Here is a 23,101-nt window from a genome sequence, read left to right as displayed (position 1 = left end):
AAGAAAAAATATCGAGATATATATCGTATATCGCCATTCATCTTAAAAATATCGAGATATTATTTTTGCTCCATATCGCCCAGCCTTAGTGTAAGCTATACGTGCGCTGTCTGGACTATTTTTGTATTAAATAAAATAACATTTGTGGAAGACTATTAGACTCGTGCCTCGTCCGTCTCCCTGCGCACAGCATCACACCCATCTTTTTTTTTTTTTTTTTTTTTTACATCGCTACTAACTCTGTGTGCACTGTATGGACAAGGGAAACATGGATATGCAGTTTATTAGAACTTCTTTATTAGAACTTGTATATAAACCAAGCACAACACTAACTTTTTACAACAGTAACATTTTTTGCACACATATGTAAGACTAGTGTCTTTGTTGTATTCGGCACATTCAACATGTGCCCACCTACTGCAGAAATCACACTACACCTACCCCCCAAAAAAAGCCATTAGGTACATATTAGTACTAATACTACTCCAGTTGTCTAATAATACAAAGTATGCTTATGTTATACATTACCATTTCAATCATGCTCTTGTCTGCATCAGATTCCAGCAAGGAGCACACCACACAGTAATCATCTGCATTCCCTAGAAACAATGATTTTAGTATGGTTTTAAACTGTAGCACTCATTCTCTAGAAATAATCATGTAGTAAAGAGTCTCTGCAGTAGCTTTATGGTACAGGACACAGATTGATAGTTTCGTTACCTTTGAGTCAGATGATGGAATATGGATTTATATGGGTTTTGACTAAAGAAAACTTTATGGCACTGCTTTCATGCAGTGTTTGATACCACTGAACTTTACACTGCAGCAGTGCACAGGCTACTTCAAGTCGTGCCTTGGTAACATCTTGTGGGGATGTCTGGACAGCGCTGATGTTTCTCCTCTGGAAATAATCTTCTGCAAACTGCAAAGTGGCATTTTACATGGTAAGAGTAATATCAGTTACTTATAAATGCCCATCACATTATTTTCAAAAGGTTTACCCTCAACACTAAAATCCCACAACTGCTGGAATCCTGCTGCTTGTTGTGCAGTATTGTTTGTACTGTCCATTTAGGCTCCTGGTCTCCATGGCCTGTCATCCTTAAGAAGTTCCTAATTATTGTTTTTAAAAAATGATAGAAGAACACAGTTTAACATCACACCAGTTCTTTTCAGAAAAAAGCTCCAAAATTAGCACTGTAAAATAGCAATGTTAAAATGTTATTACCGCCAGTTACGTAGCAGCTTGCGCTCGAGTGCACTTTCATTTGCCAGGGGATCGATCAACACAAGGACCTTGTCAGACATGTTGACAATCTAAAAGAAATTAGTTCATTCATGTTATTCTCTCGTCATATTATAACACTCTGCTGCATCATAGCACAATTAGAATATCTCTGTACGATTCATGCAAATAATGACTGATGTACACTACCAGTCAAATGTTTGAACACAAAAAAAGGCATTTTAATCTAAAGGATTATGCCTTAATTTGTTTATAAGACAATTTGGGAAGGTTGTTGTATATATTAATTAATTCTCAACATACTTCATTTTAAATGCACCCTTTATTTCAGAACTTTAGTTCTCTACAAGGTCTCTGCATGTGAGAATGTGTTCAGGACTGATGTTAAAGCATCATAGGTGCTGCTTCATGAACAGGACAGTTACTTCAAAGAATCTAATATTTGTTTATTAGAGCATAAATAGAGCACAGCATTCGTTCATTGCTTTAGCATCTTTCCAGTTTTTTTTATGTCAAAAATAATAAAAATAAACAAAGTAGGTCTGACCAAACATTTGACTTGTAGTGTAAACAAACCTGCTCTGAAAAATAAGGAAAGGTAAACTAACCACTAAAACCCAGTGAGCCCCAGTGTTTACAGGGCACATCCAGATTTCCTCCAGTGGAAACGTCATCTAAAGAATGTGTTGAATACAAAGTTGTCATTATTGTTACTGATAATCATTACTGCTAGACTGTAAATGTGATGAAAGTACCTTTCTGAGTCTCTGGAATTGTCCAGAAAACAACGATGTTGCAATAACGGCACAGAGCTGGTGAACAGCTTTCTGTTAAGAACAACTGAAATTTTAATTATGTTGCAAGAAATACCTAACACAGCTACATAAATATAATTGCCACTTACCTGCTGTTTTTCAATGAGTGTGTGCAAGTACGCATCAAAAACCTGCATTGTAAAATAAACAACCATTAAAGAATGTTATACTTCCTCTTGTAATACATTTTGACAGTGATTTAGTCTCTTACATCATCAGCCAGCCACTCGGTCCCATGCAGTGTACGGAAAGACGAATCAAACAGTTTATATGGTCCAACAACTGCCTCCACCCGACCACAGTCTTCTGCAGCCCACAACATTCCAACTGAAAGCACAGCATGAATGTCAAAGCATAGATATTTGTTTTTTCTAATCCCTGTACTATTACAGTTACATGGCCAAAAGCATGTGAATACATGAACACCATTCTCATTTGCCCTAGTTTAACGCCAGGGCCTTTCAAACCCAGGGCCATCTATACACAATTCCCTATGCCATTGCATGATGTAGAATTAAGATTTCCCTCCCATACAATGACCATGCCTGGCCAGATCAGTTCATTAGAAGAAGTATGCACATACTTTTGGCAACATAGTGCATCTGACAAACGTCCAACAGGTCAAAATGGCCAACGGGCCAACATGTATAGTTTGAACAGGCCAAATCCCTTTCATGCAAACTATAAACAAGGGTAGGCTGAACAAATGACCAACAGGTCAAACTTGAACACAGAACTCATTAACAACCTCTTTCTTGTATGCTTTCCTGTATGGCTGATGAACCTGGGGGATGCTTCAACAGTCAACAGGGGTTATTGTCACATACACTGTTGACTGGTATACAGAAAGCTGTGAAAGGCAAACTCATCATACTCTCAATTGTGTAATTGAAAAAATGTCTGTATAAAGACTCATTGAATAATAAGGAATGGATCAAATAAACACTAAACAAGAAACAATATATTCAAGACCTATGTAGGCCTCAATTTACCTCTGTTGTTGCATCACAGACTTGAGTGTGTTTTTTAGGGGCAAAGTGGATAACTGATGGTCTCTGTGGCAGGTAAAGGTCTTCAGTTAGTCTTTCCAAATCTCCTCCCATGGTCAAAGAGTTGGGGCCATCAGAACATGTGCTGGTCTCATTCTCTTTGAGGATCTTGTGAGATTCTTGAGTGGTGACTTGCCTGTCATCATTTTGGCTTCTTCTGTATGGCTTGATGTGGTTGACACCCAGGTCTACTGACGCACCCATGCGTCAAAGATGGCCACCGTGCGAGTATATACATTAATGTTATTAATATCTCAGCGATACAACATCGCAGGCACACGGTTCGAACGTTTTTGAAAACTGGAAACTGTTTAAAAAAAAATCTTAATTCATGCTTGAGCAGACTGGCCACAAGATGGCAATACATGACCGAGTTGAAGCACGCCCGTATATGGCTAATCCTTTTATGGCTTGCACAAGGGGGGGGTTATTGCTCCTGCCTGTGACTGCTGTGATTGGCGGATTCAAGTGTCAGTCATTACATGACCGCTGACATCACTCACATCGCCCTTTACGGATGTAGGAGGGTTTTAGGACGGCATTAGATCCGTTTCACCTCGGACAAACACGGAAATACAGACTTTGACGGCCGCTAGCTAGCGAGCTAGCGTCTACTTATCTACATGGCGATGGTGAAGGTATGTTGATGATCGATGACTAAATGAATGTTATTTTGCAATATTGATCACTATAATAGCGGACGATCACAGATAGGGTCGCGAATTTCGCGATGGTCCCGTGTAGTTAGTTCGCTAGCTAGCAGCTAGCTAGCATCTGGCTAGCTAGCGTCTACTGATGAACCTGTGTTGATTTCCTGAGGGGTTTATGAAAAATATAAACGATCGATGACTAAATGCAATATCGCTAGAAACTGCTTCTGTGCAAAATTCGTAATTTATTCTTTATAAAATTATTTTTACTTATTTTTTTATTATTTCGTATTTGTCTTTTGCCTATATGCTTGCTTTGTAGATGTGAAAGTATAGTATATAATAATCTAGATGAGTGGATATGGTTTTGGCTAAGCTGATTTAGCCTGTAGTTCAGGAGTTTGATGGGAGTTTCGTAGTTTGGTGTACACATTTTTGTACACTAATTTATACTTGTATACTACTATATATATTACATGTTTCACTATTTTTGTGAAGCAAACCCTTGTGCAAACATATTTCAAGCAACAATATTATTGATCTTTTAGTAAATGTGTAATTTCATATAAAATATGAAAGAATTTTTGAAAATATGCCTCATATTTCCAGGTTTAGGACCATATTATTTATTTATGCAATACTCTAAGTCAATGTAACCTCATTAGGAAGAGAACTGAGATTGTTCTGAACATTTTGATATGAGACATGTGGGTAAAATGCTATAATTAAGTATGTTTAGAGACACATTTATGTAACCATGCTTAAACAGCAAAAATGCCCATAGTGTGTGTCTGTGTCTCTCTCTGTTCAATAAAAACAAGTTGCTGTGCACAATTGGCTGCCGCTTCTCGCCGGTGTGTGATTGGTTGTCTGAGAGGTAGCTGTCTTAACAATTGTAAAGCGCCTTGGGTATCCTGAAAAGGCACTATATAAATTGAAACATTCATTCATTCATTCATTTATAACAGATATGCAGATTTATCAACAGCTCAAAACACACAAGAACGCACTTCAACACATACCCAGTTGGCAAGATCAATGGTCATGCCAAGCCAGTAAAATCTGGAGCACACTGCAGCTCGAGTTTTCAGGATGCCTGAATGTCCTCCAATCGGAGAGGCGTGAAATTCCTGAAAGCTTTCTTGCCTCTTCTTTGGATTTTATGGCTTTTCTACTTTTAAAGAAAAGCTGTCCTTCTGCATTGAATATTCATTAACATTCATTAAAGTCGTATAATAATTAAAGAGCTACCTTACCAAGACACTGGCTACATTTAAACAAATAAATGCTCACCCTTTTCAGTAAATTTGGAAGCATACCTCCTCAAATGTAATTTTTGGGAGTTATTATACCCAGATGGGTATGATCCCTGAGAGAGGAAGTTGAATACCTCATCCCACCTGTTCTCCATAGCTATATATGGATAGGGAGAGAGAAGAGATGGGATAACTTTTATAATTTTATTTGTATGTAAAATGGTACATTTCATAGTACATCTCTATTATATATAGAGTACTGAGTATAATGTGCTATATATCTTATCTTTTGTTTGTTTTTAAGGCATGGATTACAGTGAAGTAGAGAGTATGGAAAGAAATCTCTTAAATTTTGCGCTGACCATTCTGAACATTCTAGAAAAGTGGAGGCACCACCACGAATTTGCCTCATGAAATCCTGCCTCATGTCATCTTTGCAAAGCCAGTATGTAAAACATTTACATGTTTATAGGTCAAAATGACAATAGAAACAAATGACAAGCCTGTGGGTCTGCGCATGTGCAAAACCGCAAACGAGCACAACTCGATGCTAAGCACAACTCGACAGAACACCGGCTGTCAGGGGAGGTCAGTGTGAGAGCCTGTGCTACAGGTCCATGAAGAAGGAGTCACCACACAGTTTACGAGTAGGGAGGAGGAAGTGTAGGGCTAAAGCAGGGGTTTCATATTTCAGTCCTGTGTCCACAACACTGCACAGTTTAGCATTAAATTATTTTTAATTTTATACAACTGTATTGTTCTAAAATTGGAATAACATTGAGCTGTTGGTATCCTGGAGCTGAGCTTGAAACTCTATGGCAGTGTTTCTCAGTCCTGTTCCTAACTGCTCCACACAGTTTTAAATATTCCACGATTCAACACACTAAGTATTGAATGTACATGATCTAGCTCCAACTGCTTATCAAACAAACGGTTTATTAAGTCATTAGTGAAGTGGATTATGTGTGTTGAGCTATGTGAATTACCACAAGTAGGATTAAGAGACACTGCTCTAGGAATGAATATATTGGCAAAACAGAGTCCCCAGAGTCAGTCCTGTCAACACTATACTTTGCAGTTTTTTTGTGTTCCTCCAATATGACAGTTTTTTACTTAGTTAATTGAAGAAGTGCATTTTAAGTGCATTATCAAGTACTATAGCCTAAATTCCAGCACTTTTCAAATCTGAAACACAAAGCAACATTAAAATTCATCAGGTAGATGTTCCTTCTCCTGTTTTTGAGGGGTGTTTCTTTATTCTACCACATCATATCGTTTCAGACAACACTGCATGTGACGCGGCTAGTATAAACGCCTCCGCCGTTCGCGCGAGGTGTGCGAAGTCGCGCGCTACGGTCACTCGTGAAAGTATAACTAGCTTTATAGGAGAGACACGGACAGCCATCGCTAAAAGGGAGAGCTCTTATGTGATTTAGGAAGACTGAATGTGGATCTTGTGTTTAAAAAATGTCTTTTATAGAATTATTTGTTCAATTAATTGGTTCAACGCAGACAGATTTTTTCATAACTTATAATTAGTAGGCTTGAAATTTACTGGATTCCCAGAGTTCCCAGATCCTGTTCCGGCTCAAATTAAGCTCTGGCTATAGTACAAAAGTAATTTTGTGAATCATAGCTTTTTAATTTTTTAAAACAACCATTTAAGACTCCTAATTGAAAAGGCACATTACACATACCAAACAACAAAAAGACTATAGATCCTTGTTCCTTGTGCATGTGATAAATTACATTCTGCACAGTTATCTCAGGATATGTCAACAGAAAATAACAATCATAGAACAATATATATCTATAGTCACCATGACAACAGTTATCATGATAAGTGTTAGTATTTCAAAGTGCAAAAAGAGCAGAGCTCCTAGGCATGTTAAACCTGATGTGATTCGCTAAAATCTGTGCTCCTTATTTAAAAGGACTTCTGAGTTTAATGATTTAGCTTTCTGCTAATTTGACTTTCTTCCTCTCTCTTTCATTTAAAGTGCAGGCACAGTAAGAAATGCACAAACATCTCCATCTTCAAGTAGAAACCATGTTGGGGTTTATTTTGGTCTGGAGGTCTGGCTGGCAGCTCTCAGTTGATCGAGAGGTTCTTCACAAACTCGTTTAGGCCCTTGCGGTTCGGCACAGGTGGACAGTGGCCCCTCTCACGCTTCCACCCCTCCCGTGGACCGTACCACTGTTGCTGGAGGTCCCCAGGAGGTACCAGAGCAGAGGAAGCACCTTCTGCTCAACCAGTTGTGGCTTGCAGGGGTAGAGTTCCCTAACCAGCTCTATAAAAAGAACAAGATAAATAAATCAACCCTGGACAGTACTGGGTTATTGCAGAAGCATTTTCTTAACCTAGAAAGATTTAATTCAATTAAAGTGACAGTATTTGGTAACTATGGTAACTCTCTGGAATGATTATTATCAATATTATAAATATTATTAATAAATATAGGAATTATAGTATTTCTGGTAAATCTTTTATCTTTTTTTTTATCTCTGGCATCTCTTAGCATATCAGTGGAATGACTTTCTGAAATAATTGTTTTTTGATAAATGTATTTGAATTTGTAGAATATTTCTGTATACACAACCACAAAAGATTAGACACTGTATATTGTATACTTACCTGCAACTTTATCAACAAGATCCACTTTAGCTTTTCCACTGAGAAATTGAGCCTTTGTGCAAAACGGTTGAAGAAGTAGTGTTATCTGAAAAAAGATAGATCAAGGACAGTGTTGGTCAAGTTCAGCAATATTTACAGTATGGTAATTCTTTTTAGAAACGTGTCCTGCTTTATCAAAACAACTAATTATTCACATAAAATGTTACACTTTAACTAAATATATATGAACAGTATCTGATAGGAGCACAAAGCTCTGTTTGCAAATGGTCATTTGGAACACATATGCATAATTATTTGAGTGAATATTAGTCAGAACAAAAGAGCCTAAGCACATCCACTGTAAACTCCATTATTTAACAATCTGCTGTCAGATAACGCAAGATCTCCTGTCAGTCTTTTTTTGCTCTTTATATTGGACTGTGCCTTAATATGAAAGGAAATTTCCATTTGATCTGCACCACAAACATCTAGCCAAAGAGCAAGAACATTCTTTTACCGATTTGTGTGAACCTTTTCCCCAAAGGTAAAACAGAACACAATCATTGTTGTTGTTGTTTTTCTAAAGCCCAGTGGCATGTGTTCTTCAAGATGTTTTGTGAAGAGAGAAAAGAACCCACCAAGGTTATTGATGAGAGCGTGAATGGCACCTATTGTTGCCATGTAGATGGCGTTATTCTTGGAGCTGAGGTGATTGTCCACTATAGCTGGGACTAAGATCTAGACCACTTGGGCCAGGTTGTCTCTGAGCAGTGCTGGCACATCTGAGCAGTGTGATGTGCCAGCATTTAAAATGTGCCAGCATTTAATGTTCTCCAACGTATGATCCCCTATACAGATCACTTCTGAAAGCTGCTGAAAACATTAAAAATCAATTCAGTTCAAATGAGTTACCGGGAACATGTTGCCCACGACCATATATGGGTTGTCTTCGCAGTCGACCACCAGCTGATCAATGCACTTGATGCGCTCCCTGAAGTCTTTTGAACCCAGCAGGGCCTTGAGCTGCTTGACGTACTCCGTCTTGTCTGCAATGCTAAGGATGTGTGCTCTGCTGCTGTCTTTGCTGAACACACACAAGAGAGAAAACACAAGGATTGGGTTATAGTGTCCAAACAGAAAATGAACAAGGCTGCAATCAAATTAAACCAACATCAAAACCATCAAAATTGCAAACATCAAAGCAGTTCCAATCAGGATGCACTTTTTTGTTGTTGTTTTGATTTTTGTTGTTGTTTGATTTTAAATATTCACCTGCTGGCAACCTGAGGAGGAGGTACGCATGACTCCACGGCTGGGATGGAGCGCCTGCCTCGAGCTGTGTATCCTGAGGCATCTCACCCAGATCCTAAAGCCACATCAACATCATGGAGTGATGATATTGAAGTCCACATGTTGCTTCATACTTTGGTTCTATCCCAAAGGTTTCAAGCCGGTTCATTTTGAACCATGCTCTGTCCTTTAACTACTGGGTCTGGGACTACACTGTGCATGCCCTACTGTAAATACACTGTATGGTGCCACGCACTGCCCTGTACTTTATAATATTTTTTTACAATATATGTCTACCATCACAGTTTAGATGTTTTTTTTTTTGCAGTCTGTTTCACCTAAAGGTTTTGTGAATAAGCTTTGTTTAGTGAGTAAACATGGGGCATAGTGGCTGAATGGGATAAAAAATCCTCATCGTGTATGCAAACATGTTCCATTTATACTCCTTGTCTAACCTGAGTTAGTTCTGAAGTCCTTCTAAAAACCACTCATGTGCAAGAACATCCTCGAGCACAGGACGTTTTGCAGGATCCTTTTGAAGACACCATGTTATCAGATGGCGGCAGTCTGTGTGTGTAGCAACGGGATTAGTTGAGAAAGAAAATCAATTACCATCTGAAACTTCTGATCTGACTGTTCTAATGGCTTATTCAAAGTTTATAAATGACAGAACTGTACAGAAACCTCCATCACTAACAAAAAAGACTGAACAAAACTTTTTATCATTTTAAGATGGTTACAAAATGTTGTATTGCCAATTCTCCATTCTTCATTAGTCCATTTTATCAATCTGTGGTTGTGTATTACATTACCAGATTAAATAATTACATAAATGATCATTTTGCAATTTAGACTTTCTAGTTATCTTGAAGATGCTTCTGCCTTTTCACCTCTGGATGGGTTTCCACTGAAGCACAGGTGTGCCTCAACAATGTCCTCCACCTTCTCAAAGGGCAGATGTCCACAGATAATACTGTAGAGGAGCACACCCAGACTCCAGATGGTGGCTTGACGGCCCTCATACGTCCTGTCAACCTGCCATTCAGGTGGGCTGTATACCATGGTGCCTGAGACAACGAGAGAGAATCATCAGTAACAAAATAAAAAGATTATAATAGTCTCTAATTTGATCCCATTTTTTAACTTGAGGTGCACATTTCATTCCTATGGTGAATAACCTCTAAAGTGCCTGTAGGGTCCGGTCTTAAGCAGATCGCCACAGCCAAAGTCGATCAACTTGACGTCAAGGGTGTCCAGGTTCACCAGAAGGTTCTTTCCCTTGATGTCTCTATGCAGAACTCCACGGTCATGGCAGTGAAGGACAGCCTGAACCACCTGACGCATGATCCGTCGTGCCAGTGGCTCAGGCAGTTGGCGTTGGTGCAAGTTCAAGAAGTCAAACAGGTCTATGCAGGGGACGGGTCGCTCCAGAATCAAGATGAAGCACTTGTGGCACTCAAACCATTCTAGGAGCTCCACAATATGCTCACAACGAGGTGGCTTGCACACCATCTCCATTAAAGCCACCTCTAAGGGGAGACGGCGAGTATTGCCGGGCTAAAATTAAGGAAGACTTGGTTAGTATGGGTTTGAAGTTTTATAGTGGAATTATGGTTAGCAGGTTAACATGAAAGGGATCTGGATTGGTACCAATCATTAGATGAAACCTGAATCTAAAATGTGAACTGTTTTCCATTCGTGTTGTGAGGAGTCACTGAATGGAAAATTAACAGCTTTGCGTTTATAGTCCCTTTACAGTTTTACCCATCTAAAAATTTCCAAACATTGTTGCAATATTACATAAGTAAATGTATTGGACTTACAACAGTGATGAACCTTTCTGCGTGATACTTTGGCACAAATTTAATGGCGATCTGGTCACATAAAAAACACAGGAAGTGAAGTTATTTACACAAAACAGACAGTATATTTAACATATCTAAGGGCTTTCAGATGGTAGCCACAGCTTCTCGGGTAACTCATAAATCTGGAGTCTGATAAATACTCATCCACAGATTACCAAGCTTATCACATTGTATAATCAGGATCTTTGTGTTCAAAAAGTGGAAAAAGGTCAAGGTACATTAGACTTGACCACTTGATTGCCATGTGAATAACAAAGGATCTCTAGGGAAAACTCATAGCTCAAAGTTCTAATCACAATCTAAAATAGAAATTAGGTCCCACAATCATTCTTGTATTGTGTGCTGATGCTCACCTGTTTTCCATCAGCCTTGCGGACTCCTGCATACACTGAGCCGAATCCTCCTGTGCCCAGAAGACGTCCCGCAGTGTAACGTGAAGTGAAGCTCACTACATGAAACAAAAAAAGTTACATCCTTGTAACTGCAAAACATTATTCAACATGGAGAACTAGATTTAAAACATTGTTGTGTAATTGTTGTGCAGTGTAAACAGCAAAGCAATTTACGTGCAAGCGCAGTGATCACACATGTAGAAGCTGAAGAGCAGGCAACACTCACCAGAACTGTTTGAAAGGGACGGGCGTGCTCTGATCAGACTGGGAGCTCGTCTGCGTCGTGGCAGTAAGTGTTTAGTAGGGACAGCCGTGGGGGGGCTGGGATGAAGCGGGGGAATCAAACTTTTGACGGGACTTCTGGGGGTGCGTGCATTGCTGGGGCTCGTGGGCAAATCATCCATGAGGACATCGGTCTTAGTCTGGGCTGGAACATTACTGTTCAGCTGCAGGTCTGATGAGAAGGAGGTTCATAGGTAAGCGGTAAGGTAAAGTTCTCAGGAAACAGGAGGGGAGCGTTTGCCGAGGTCAGCCGTTACCTTTCAGAGGTGCCGCGTCGTCTGGGCTCACGTCCCTCACCGTGTGCCTAAGGCTGCGCTTCATTCGCTGCGTGTTCTGCCGATCCGTCTGTGCGGCTGGAGCTTCTTGCTGCTCCAGACGAGGCTGACGCATCTTATATCTTGGAATCCTAGACACCTTTGTCCTCTTCTGGGAATACACACGTACGAATCACCACAAAACATGGAGTGATGATATTGAAGTCCACATGTTGCTTCATACTTTGATTCTATCCCAAAGGTTTCAAACCGGTTCATTTTGAACCATGCTCAACCACTGTGCATGCCCTACTGTAAATACAATGTGTGGTGTCACGCACTGCCCTGTACTTTATTATTTGTTTACAATATATGTCTACCATGACAGTTTAGATGTTTTTTTATTGCAGTCTGTTTCACCTAGAAGTTTTGTGAATAAGCTTTGTTTAGTGAGTAAACATGGGGCATAGTTGCTGAAAGGGATAAAAAATCCTCATCATGTATCCAAACATGAATCGCCACCTTGGATTTCAGAGTGAGGACAGTGTCCCTGATGGTTGCCAGGTCTTTGGCAGGGATGTACTTTTCCACCATCTTATCAAAGTCATGGTGGGAGGACAGGAACAGCAGCATACGCCGGCCCAAGCGCCTGAGACGAGGAACAGACCCCAAAACAGGAGAGAACCGAGAGTGAGGGATCCATGACTCACAGCATCTATTACTATCTGGGAAATTGAATAAGCTTTGTAGAATTCTCGTTCTGATCACAATACTAACCTGGTTTCTTGGGAAGAGTCCTGTGCCAACTTGGAGACTGCAGGAATAATTCGCTCTGCACCAATCTTCTCTACCAAAGTAGCCAAGTGCCGAGCAGTACACTTTCTTACTGCAGCATTCAGATGACTTTTGAGGAAAACAGAAGGAAAAAAATTAGGGCATTCAAAAAAAGAAGGTAATAACTATTAATCCATCCAATCAATGTATACAGTACAACTTTTTGCTTCTATAAAGAAACTTAATACCCTTATGTATGATCTACGTGCACAATCAAATGATCATATTCTATTCAATGGCTTAGTTTGCAACAGTTAGTGTATATATCAGACCCTCCAGAAAGTCGCGATGTTGCGATTTGCAACTTCAACGCAACTTCAAGCAAACCCCGCGAATTCAGGGCGGTGTTGCAACTTCAGCCAATCACCGCAACTTTCCCGCAAATTTGACCAATCACTGATGTCGTATTGATGTGACGTCGACAAACTCCCGCCTTACTTCCGTATATACGTTCAAGAGGAGCAGACTGAAAGCAGCATGAGCGACGAAAATAACGGCAAAAAGATCGGGAAAAGCAGTATCCCAGTACACTACATGAAAGCGGGGATAAACTGTCCAGATCCGACCCGCGAATTGATTATCTATGGCCCCCTGGATGATATTTAATTACTATTAGAACCGACCCGCAGGCCACAGCCGCCCGATGGTGTTTTGCACGCACAAACACTACATTCCCCACAATGCAACGGTAGCCCGCGAAGTCACTGCAGCGCACGCAAGTGGCGAGGGTCTGAGATAAAGTTTATAAGTTTAAACTTTAAACTGAGATAAAGTTTATTTATCTCTGATCCATATCTATGAGTTACTAGTTCGCGCTGGCGCCAACCACTGGCGATTGATCTCGATATAATAATTAATTTGTGTCCATTTTACAGGCCGCCTGGTAACAACTTACGTTCGCTAACCCCGCCCCCCGTCAACAATTAATGTTCGCCACCCCCTCCAGGTTCAAATCTCACTTCAAGCGATCTTGAAAAGTTGGCAACCCTGAATAAATAGGTAAATAGATCATTAAAATGTACTACTAAATAGAGGAAACCATACAACATTTACTCCCTATTGTAATGTACTCACAAAAAAGCAAAAACACACCGCAACTTCCATCGCAATTTTTTTGAAAAACACCCGCAACATCAAACATTTTAGCCCGCAACAATCACAAAAAAGGCCCGCGAAATCCTGGTGGGACTGATATATGTATTTTTTAAACAGAAAATGTTTGTATGTCCTCTGTGAGCTAGCTAACTAGCCTATTCTTTAAGTGGTGTGAAGGGCAGTTTGGATCAGCAGAGCGGAGATGGAACTCAATAAAAAAAATATTTAAGAGGATAAATAACTAAAAATATTGATATAGGTCGTGGCAATATTTTGAAAGAACAATGGAGAAGTAAAAACAGCAGCCATAATCAGTGTTGTGTTAGCTTCTTGTGACTGTTGTTGCTATCTGAAAGCCACAGTTTAAAGCTCACTGCATGCTAACTGACCAGAGTCCTCCAGCAAGAAGGGCGTTCATGCTCCGAATGGGGGTGCAGTTCTGCACCATGCTGTCCAGAGCTGTGTCCACGTCCTGCCTGATGAAGCCATTGGACTCCGCTGCTTTGTGGAGGAGGACCTTAGCTGTAGCCTCCACTTCCTGGTCCATCCCTTTCTGCAGGCTGGAGTACAACTCCCTCAAGGACACCACCGCCATGCGGGACACTGCAGAATGCAGGTGCAGTACCTGCAGGAAAGACGACGTTCCAGCTCGTTTCAGCCACATCCAACACTGCCACCGCCATCTTAATAAGTATAATCCACCACTGCAATGTGTTATGTAGGCCTAAATACCTTAATCACTAATTACAGTTAGATATGCCATCTGAATTTCAATTAAATGAGAAATGTTTTTAAAAAAAAGGAATTTCAAAGTACTATGCTAACTCTGACTTGAGTTTGTCAGCAACATCACCTGTAATGTGTACATGCTGATGGCTGCCAATTTTAGAATTCAGAAGACAGATACACAGTCAGCAAATATAGTGGCTTACCTCTTGAATAAGAACAATACAGACATCATGAAGCCTGCTGCCAAGCACATCAGCGTGATACTGAGCCAATCTACGGATGAACATCAACCCTTCAATTTTCTTCTCCCTGTATAAAGATATTGAACATAGACACACACTGTAACCATCGGCTACTGAAAGTAAAAAATGCTACAAGAAAAGGGACAAAGAGGAAAAAACTTCACTAAATACATGCATACTTACCATATATGCAGAACACCATAAATGACTTGCTGTTTAACCTGCCCTAACCAAATGCTTCAGAATTTTGCAGGTGTGACTTACCAGTCATCAGAGCTAAGCAGTCTGAAGCTCTGAGCGAGAGCGAGGTCTGGTTTGTAGAAGGGCTGTAAAATCTGATGCTCATGGGGATCCTCCCTGGGAGTTCCTGGTTTGAGTTCATCTAGAGAGGAATACCAGAACCCAAACAAACTGACTAGGACTTTTAGGGCTACCAGCTCAACTTTGGTTCAAATCAGCTTGAAAACTGACTGCAAAACATTATTCAACATGGAGAACTAGATATAAAACATTGTTGTGTAATGCAGTGTTAACAGCAAAGCAATTCCAACCTCTGCCAACTACTCCTTCACACATGTCGTCAGCAGGGACTGCCCTGGTGCTTTGCACTTGAGATCCTGAAAAGCACAATACATATTAACACGTACTCCATCAAAAATCCCAAATATAACTTCTGGTTTCATAGTGGTTTCTTCATGGTGCAGAAAAACATGTCCATGGGTGCAGGCATAGCAATGTACAAGAGGATCAGCAGGGGCTTTTTGTTTGTAGTATAGGGCTTTCAAAGCAGTTTTTACTCTTTTAATACTTTTTTTACTTTTTTTGTTGTTGTTGGTGCAGCAAATGATTTTGGATGCAATTTCCAGGAGAGCAAAAGAGTGAGCTCACCTTTGGCAGGCCTGAAGGCACGGAGAGGCTCTCGGCCAGAAGGTTTGGGGAGTGGAGGCAACTTTGTGAATGTGGGCGGAGAAGGCCTCATCAGTCCTGACGAGGTGACTGTCGTGCGTGAAGCGAGCACAGGCAGTGGGGGACACCTGCTGGAGCCAACTTCACCTGCATGGGCGAATAAGGCCATTAGCAGAAATTACCTCACCATAACATTTCTCAGTGCCTTAGTACTACGTTGCATATGTTTCTTTATCTGAAAGTGCCACTGAAATATGATTCAAGCAAGATGGACCGAGAACGGCAACATCTCATATGCATCTTGCTACAATTCATGTAATGGCAGCACAATGAATTAGTACTGAAGAACTGAAAGCAGGGCATCCGTGAGCCCAGAAGCAGGAAGACATTTATCAGAGCTTCAGTAAATGTGTGACCCAGTTTTAGTTTAGCTTAGTTGTGATTCTTTTAGTTTATTGCATCATGAAGTCTTACATTTAAATACAATTTGATTCAATTTAATTATTTCGGCACAATTCAAAATTATTTTAATTCTGATACTGGTAGATACTGAAGCGCCAAACTACAGTACCGCCTAGCTCTGCTAATGGCTAGCACATGTCGCCTCTGCTAGACACTGTTCCATTACTGAGTGAAACCAGGTCAGATGAAGAGCATCAGTATGAGTATTTTGTACATTTGACAAGTGGTGACTATAAATGATCCAAGTATATGCACATTTTTTGGTTAAAATAAAATTCATGTAGTATGTATGACACCACAAAATTAGGTCTGCTCATCACTTTACCACTGACGTGGGAACAAGTGCAAGACAAGCTTAGTGCAAGACCAACTTAACTTAACCGGACACCCAAATAACCGGCCATGCCTCACTGTGTGTGCCTAGCACGTTCTTAGCAACGTAGCCATGCACTCACCAGTACTGTCCCTCCACGGGCCCGGGTCTCGCTTGTGTCGTCTACGATGCAGAGTGGGAGTGAGCTGCACTCCCGGAAGAGTGGCCAGAGGGTAGGAGGGCAGTAGGAAAGACCCGGGGGGGTTCCCAGACAGCAAGCGGCTGGATTTGGGCAAACCTGCATGGGAAAGGGCATCCATGCTCATGAGTTTAGCTCCGTTCACTTGACACCTGAGTGAAGTTTCTGACTAACTGATCTCCTTGTTCCCAAATATCGTATTTAGCAATATTTTAACACAAAACAAATGATGCAACATTATAAATTCTACATTTTGTACAGGTATTTCAATGACATATAAAGTAAAGCCAACATCAATAAGTCACCTCTACCAGCATCACTGGGGTTAGCTGCTTCGAAGATGTCTGGGAGCAAGGGTTGAAGATGTCTGCCGCTCCGGTGAAGTCTCCCCACTCTCTCTCTCCTCCACCCTGGAGAGTGGAGCTGGGGAGGCTCCACTGAACCTGGACATGAAACACAGGCAGAACTGTAGAGGACACGTTCAATCTTCAGACCAGCATATGAAATTAAGACCTGCAGATCATACTGCATTTTAAATAACAATAATAGATTATGATAATCGATATTTTGGCATGGCTCAAATGTATATCAAGAGTAGCATTAAGTGGATAAACGAAATGTGCTAATGAATAGGAGCAATTTGAATAACATTTAAGAAAACTTTTATTCATAATCAAATCTGCAGATGGCAGTGAGGAGCAAAAGTGGCTATGGGAGAGCTCTGGAAAGCTCTGGATCGGAACAGCGCAGGCCTGGGGAGTGGGGTGCTGGCACAATCAACTGACTGCAATAAAACATTCAAGTCTAGTCTTGCTTGTAAGCTCACATTGCCCTTGCCAACAGAAGTAGGTACAAAGCACAAACTCCTTATATCACACAGACTGCTGCTGCTTGACGCTGTCCAGGTGATACCCAATACTTAAAGAAGCCATGTTATATAGATTACAAAGATTAATAGATATATGCTTTAGCAGCAGTCCAGATGAGGTATCAGAAGCCAGCAAAGCAGCATGACAATGTTTTGTTTAGATTGTTTGGGGGTGTACTAAAATAGTGATAAATGACATCTGTAATCCATATACATGTATTATCAGTATTATACTATGCTGGTATAACAATGATTCGAAGCATTATCACCTTATACTAAACACAACCGCCTAGCAGATGAGTGAACTGATGGTGTTACAACTCTCCCCATGTTACAACCATACCCGGTCTCCCCTATAGGGTTTTCAAAGCAGTTTTTACTTTTTAAATATTTTTTTTTTACTTTTTTTGTTGCTGCAACAAACGGTTTGGATGCCATTTCCAGGAGAGCAAAAGAGTGAGCTCACCTTTGGCAGGCCTGAAGGCACGGAGAGGCTCTCGGCCAGCAGGTTTGGGGAGTGGAGGCAACCTTGTGAAGGTGGGCGGAGAAGGCCTCATCAGTCCTGACGAGGTGACTGTCGTGCGTGAAGTGAGCACAGGCAGTGGGGGACACCTGTTGGAGCCAACTTCACCTGCATGGGCGAATAAGGCCATTCGCAGAAATGACCTCACCATAACATTTCTCAGTGCCTTAGTACTACGTTGCATATGTTTCTTTATCTGAAAGTGCCACTGAAATATGATTCAAGCAAGTGGCTGAGTTGCTGTTAATCGCAAACACTTCCATTTCCTTATAATACAGCTGACTGTCGAATTTTAGGAGCGAGGAAATTTCACGACTGGATTTATTGCACAGGTGGCATACTGTCACAGTTCCACGCTGGAATTCACTGAGCTCCTGAGAGTGACCCATTCACAAATGTTTGTAAAAACAGTCCGCGTGCCTAGTAAAAATATCTTATCAATGTCTATATGAAAGAAGACAGTTATCGATGAAGAACCCACCAGCAGGCTGGAGGTAGACTGGATCCATCTGCCTCAGAACCTTGCCTTGAACATGGGGCTGAGCAAGGTGTCTCTGCCTCTCCATGTCAGGGCCTAAATGCAAAACACCAACGCAGGGCACAGAGGAAGCATGAGCATGTACTGTTAAGATCATCAGGTTTATAAGAAGGGCTACAGTGCCATGTGAATTCATTACAATGTTGAAGAATATGTGATGTCATATTTTCTGATAAAACTGATGTTTTACTGGTCAGGTCATGTGCATAAAGCTGATGGTTCTGCACCTCTGCCAGACCTTACAAACAAATGTAATAAATACTTCATCATGCATGGTTATTTGGTTTGTTGAATACGCATGTAATCTTCAGTGTTACACAGTACCAGTGAGGAGTGGTCCTTCTACAGGCATGTTAACATGGCCGACATCTGAGGGTCCCGCCGTACTTCCGTGAGGGAAGGGTGCTGGTCCACAGGGATCCGTGTGGATCACTGTCGCTTGGGGGTTGTAGGGCACACCTGAAAATCCCACAGCAGGTAAAGTGAAACCCAGCACGCCTCCCAGTGAGGCTCAAATGCCTTGTAAGTGTTTCCCAATGAACAAGTGATTATAACAAGGGCTATGTGATGCCATGTGATGTCATTAGAATGTGGGGAGAATGCTTAAGAATTTGTGAGGTCATGTTAGAAATCTGTTTCTTTTTAAAAATGTTTATTTTTATTTGCTTTTTCCATGGCCACATGGACAATGTTAACATGGTGGGATTTATGAAAATTGTGCTGAGTCAAAGAAATCAAAGAAATAACCCATGCTCCATTAATTATATTATCCTGTACACATGAAATAAAGAGCTTGACAGTCATCTGTAGAATAAATATACAGGTTATTTTTCTGAACCTTAGAAACCTACTATATAAATGTGTATACATATTTAACTTTTAATTATTATGAATAAGCCTATGGAAATCCATACTCATAAGAATTAATATACTGTCTTACATAGAAGTATAAAATTATGTACAGTATATATGAAAATGTATTTTTCTCACCATGAGTGGTAAAACCTGGTGTGTATATGAAGTGGTTCTGTTCCTGCCTAGGCCTAGGCTGGTCGGTTCTCCTGGGGAAAAAACTCATTCTCCACCTGAAAAATACAAAGAATAGAAAGACAGAAAGATATAGAAGAAATAGAAAGATTTGTTAGATTTGTATGTATTGTAATTAACAGAGCAAAATGTCTTGCGACTTGTTCTGAGCTTTTCAGCATCAAAACTGAATCCAAACATTCCACCTTCCCAACCAAACATTCTAAACCAAACATTCCAAAGTTGAGTAGCACGTGATATCACAATTTCCAGTTTTTCTAACCAAAACACCAAATCAGCCAGACTGCTACAATAACCTGATGCCGCCTGGCTTGTACCCAAAGGGTTCATACCAGAGACCGTATATATTATATATATACATCAAAGGAATGAATTGAAACTAGCTAGCGGTGGTACGCTAACGACAGCTAGCGTCGCAACAGCGGGTGGAAATTATCATACAGTTAAGCCCGCCCACTAAGAGGGAAGACATGATTGGTCAATTTTGCTGTCTGTAAACGAACAGCGGGCATGACAGTCCTGATAGGGGGAGACACAGGCTCACAGGCTTCCACTTAACCCCTCACCTTCCAACACAGATTGAATAGACACGGTTGAATAATGTATTTCCTTATATTTTTGTCATTGTTTAGATGTCGATTGCCAAACTGTAAGTAGATAAAATAAATTTGGATAAATTATATATATTTATGTTTTAAGAATATTTTTAGGCCCTCTGAGAGTACATACGGTCTCACTCTGGTCTCAACACAGCTCACTGTCAAATACTGCCCACTAGTGGGACAGGGATGTAGTACAAGTGACAAACTATTTTTTAAAAATCATACATTGCATAAAATTATACACATAATCACCATTACTAGGTTAAAAGCAGGAATGCTTAGATGTATAATAATTTATAGCTATAGTAAATTATATATGCTGTTTCAGTGTGCCTAAAAATACACCATTCAAAGAAGTATGTGGATTATAGTTCTACTGTAAATTAAACATAGAAGTTATTTTTGTTGTATAGTCAAAGTCAAATTTATTTATATAGCTTTCACAGTACATGTCACAAAGCAGCTTTACAATCGTATGGGTCCCTAATGAGCAAGCCAAGGCGACAGTGGCAAGGAAAAACTCCCTATGGTGGTGGGGATTAGGAAGAAACCTTGGGAGGACCAAGACTCAAAAGGGAACCCATCCTCCATTGGGCGGCCCGTTAGCACAAGTCCGTGGTGTGCAGGATGGTTCTACAGATAATGTTTAAGGTCCTTGTTCCCCGGCCAAGTAGTCACAGTCTTTTTGGTGTAGATGGTGAGCCTCAGGTAGGAGCATCAGCACGTCCTCTTGCATATAGTGTCATTAGCGGGCACACACACAGGATGTGGGAAATCTCTCTTATTATTTGAGTGTTTGGAGTTGATTTAAATGCTTTAGCTAATATTACTGTCATTTAATTTCCCTCACAAAAGTCCCAAAAACAAACACAAAAAGCAAGAACAAATGTTCAATATAACCCACAAGCACTTAGTGTTGTGCTGAAGTCCTCCCTGAGGCCGGTCTGCAAAATCTGCCATTACACTTATTAGCTATACAGTGCTTAATTTGTAAATCAAACAATGCCGGAACGCAAACAGCGGCATGAGACAAGGGGTCACTGAGGTCAACAATGTCACCGGATCGCACACAAAACGTAACGTTTAGGCGCACAAATGTCAAAATAACAAGCCAATTCGTATATATATATATATATATATATTACTTTTCAATTATTTACGTGTGTTTTAATGAACTGAATCTGGTATTATAAATGAGGAAAAGCACTAAAATATGCATGACATGGGGTCTCAGTGACTGGGTTGGAGTCTCTGTTTGTCGTTAAGTTCAGATGTTCACTGTTTTTGACTAACAAAAGTTAAGGGGTTTGTTGACAGGTTAGACAGATACATGTCTCAGGATTATGTATAACTTGAGCATTATTTTAATGTCAGTGATAGCCTATCCATGTTCTGTATGCAAAATCTATTGTCATAAAATAAGCAAACGGGTCCAGGTTCCATTCTTGGGGTTCTTATGCCATGCACATTTTTTTTCTCCATTTTAAAACACTTTTTTTACTCAGCCCCACCCACATTGATCTTAATTTGCTAAATAGGTCAATCAGGTTTTAGAAAAGGTAAAACACAACGTGTGATATAGGATCCCCAGGACTGGTATACGGAACCCCTGAATTAAACAAAGTCATTACTAATTTTGCTTACCCTCTTACAGATTGGACTTTCTGATTCAACTCCTGTTGTGCTGAGACACGCATGATGTTCACATGTCGCAGACACTGCCCTATGCAAACGTATAGTTGCTTTGCTTTTTCAAACTGCACATTTTTCTCAGCTCAGTGTGCCAGTTGTTCCCCCTGTGCACAGCTGTACTGAAACTGAACAGTGCTGGCACAAACCTTGGACAATCGTAAGTTTATAATAATCACACTAGATGAATGATCTAATTTAATGCACTTCTTCTTTCGGCTATTCTCTTTCAGGGGTCACCACAGCGGATCAAACTCCTCCATCTGGCCCTGTCCTGAGTGTCCTCCACTGACACCCCAGCCACTCTGATATCCTCTACCACGCTCTCACTCTCTTCCTCTTCTTCACCTCCAACATCATCCTACATATCACCATCCTATGCTGTTTAGCTACGCTCTCCCCGGGTAACACCTTGCAATCACTAACCTCTTTCAGGTTTCGTCTCCTACAGAGGATATAGTCGACCTGTGTGCATCTTCCACCACTCTTATGTTACCCTGTGCGTGTAACCCATGTAGCCTTTCTGTTGACCTGGTGTGCTAAACCTTAAGCACATTCTCTGCCTTACACTCATTTAGAAATTCTAAAACACACTTTTTGCAAAACATTAAACACAGTTGTTCACATAAGACATTCAAACATTCAAAACTGAAAATCATGTGTTTCTTTTGGAAAACACTGCCACGCAACTGCTACACTCACCTACCAAAATCCATACCCAGTCCTCCTCACACGTTACAACACTTGAGCTATGTATGTTTAAATCAATAGTGGTTTAAATTGATGTCCACACACTCAGTCTGTATTGTCTATCTTTTTGCAGGCTTCTACCCAAGACGATTGCATGCAAGCACCTACAAGCACCTGGGAGATGGTCTGACTTGCCAGTGGATGTACTGATGCCGGGGTTGGATGTGCCATTGCCACAAAAGGACGTGCTGATGCTCCTACCTGAGGCCCAACATCTACACCGAAGGGACTGTGGGAACTAGAACCATAAATGTAGAACCACCTTTTGTCCACAAATACGGACTTGTGCCAACAGGCTGCCCAATGGAGGATGGGTTCCCTTTTCAGTCTTGGTCCTCCCAAGGTTTTCTTCCTAATTTTTTATTTATTTATTTAAACTTTATTTTACCAGGGAAAAATCCCATTAAGAACCTCTTTTTCAAGGGAGCCCTGGCCAAGATGCAACAACAGCAATACAGTTACAGCCAACAAATAAAATTACAAAGTTAATTAAAACAGGTGCATGTGAGGGAGGCTGTCTCTCCCTCACTTCCTAATCCCCACCATCATCGTGGGTTTTTCCTCGCCACTGTTGCCTTTGGCTTGCTCATT

General features: G+C 40.6%; 2 protein-coding genes across 4 annotated transcripts; both read right to left on the bottom strand.

The window, feature by feature from the left end:
- Positions 1-4,951: 4,951 nt before the first annotated feature.
- Positions 4,952-12,611, bottom strand: LOC143504372 (serine/threonine-protein kinase pim-2-like). The gene is made up of 12 exons (XM_076995907.1): positions 12,491-12,611; positions 12,236-12,362; positions 11,717-11,885; positions 11,404-11,631; positions 11,139-11,233; positions 10,744-10,794; positions 10,099-10,477; positions 9,811-9,987; positions 8,543-8,714; positions 7,652-7,736; positions 7,212-7,307; positions 4,952-5,173 (listed from the first exon to the last, which is right to left on the bottom strand). Exons 2-10 carry the CDS (start codon positions 12,344-12,346, stop codon positions 7,733-7,735), a joined length of 1,386 nt encoding a protein of 461 aa, XP_076852022.1. The 5' UTR covers positions 12,347-12,362; positions 12,491-12,611; the 3' UTR covers positions 4,952-5,173; positions 7,212-7,307; positions 7,652-7,732.
- Positions 12,612-13,434: 823 nt separating this feature from the next.
- LOC143504374 (uncharacterized) lies at positions 13,435-19,915 on the bottom strand. Of its 3 annotated transcripts, none has more exons than XM_076995911.1 (11): positions 19,413-19,915; positions 18,747-18,881; positions 18,366-18,458; positions 17,828-17,992; positions 16,805-16,936; positions 16,437-16,592; positions 15,502-15,666; positions 15,165-15,230; positions 14,878-14,995; positions 14,575-14,680; positions 13,435-14,267 (listed from the first exon to the last, which is right to left on the bottom strand). In XM_076995911.1, the coding sequence occupies exons 1-11, from the start codon at positions 19,498-19,500 to the stop codon at positions 14,013-14,015; spliced, it is 1,479 nt and encodes a 492-aa protein (XP_076852026.1). In that variant the 5' UTR covers positions 19,501-19,915; the 3' UTR covers positions 13,435-14,012. The 3 variants fall into 3 exon arrangements, with proteins under 3 accessions (XP_076852026.1, XP_076852027.1, XP_076852025.1); XM_076995910.1 differs by having other exon boundaries at positions 13,440-14,267; positions 16,799-16,936; XM_076995912.1 differs by lacking the exons at positions 18,747-18,881; positions 19,413-19,915 and adding an exon at positions 18,562-18,722 and having other exon boundaries at positions 16,799-16,936.
- Between the last annotated feature and the right edge of the window lie 3,186 nt (positions 19,916-23,101).

The sequence above is a fragment of the Brachyhypopomus gauderio genome, unplaced genomic scaffold (genome assembly GCF_052324685.1).
Source record: "Brachyhypopomus gauderio isolate BG-103 unplaced genomic scaffold, BGAUD_0.2 sc272, whole genome shotgun sequence".
NCBI classification, from domain to species: Eukaryota; Metazoa; Chordata; class Actinopteri; order Gymnotiformes; family Hypopomidae; genus Brachyhypopomus; species Brachyhypopomus gauderio.
The sequence above is the reverse complement of the archived record's forward strand: the minus strand, read 5'-3'. Positions and strand labels throughout refer to the sequence as shown.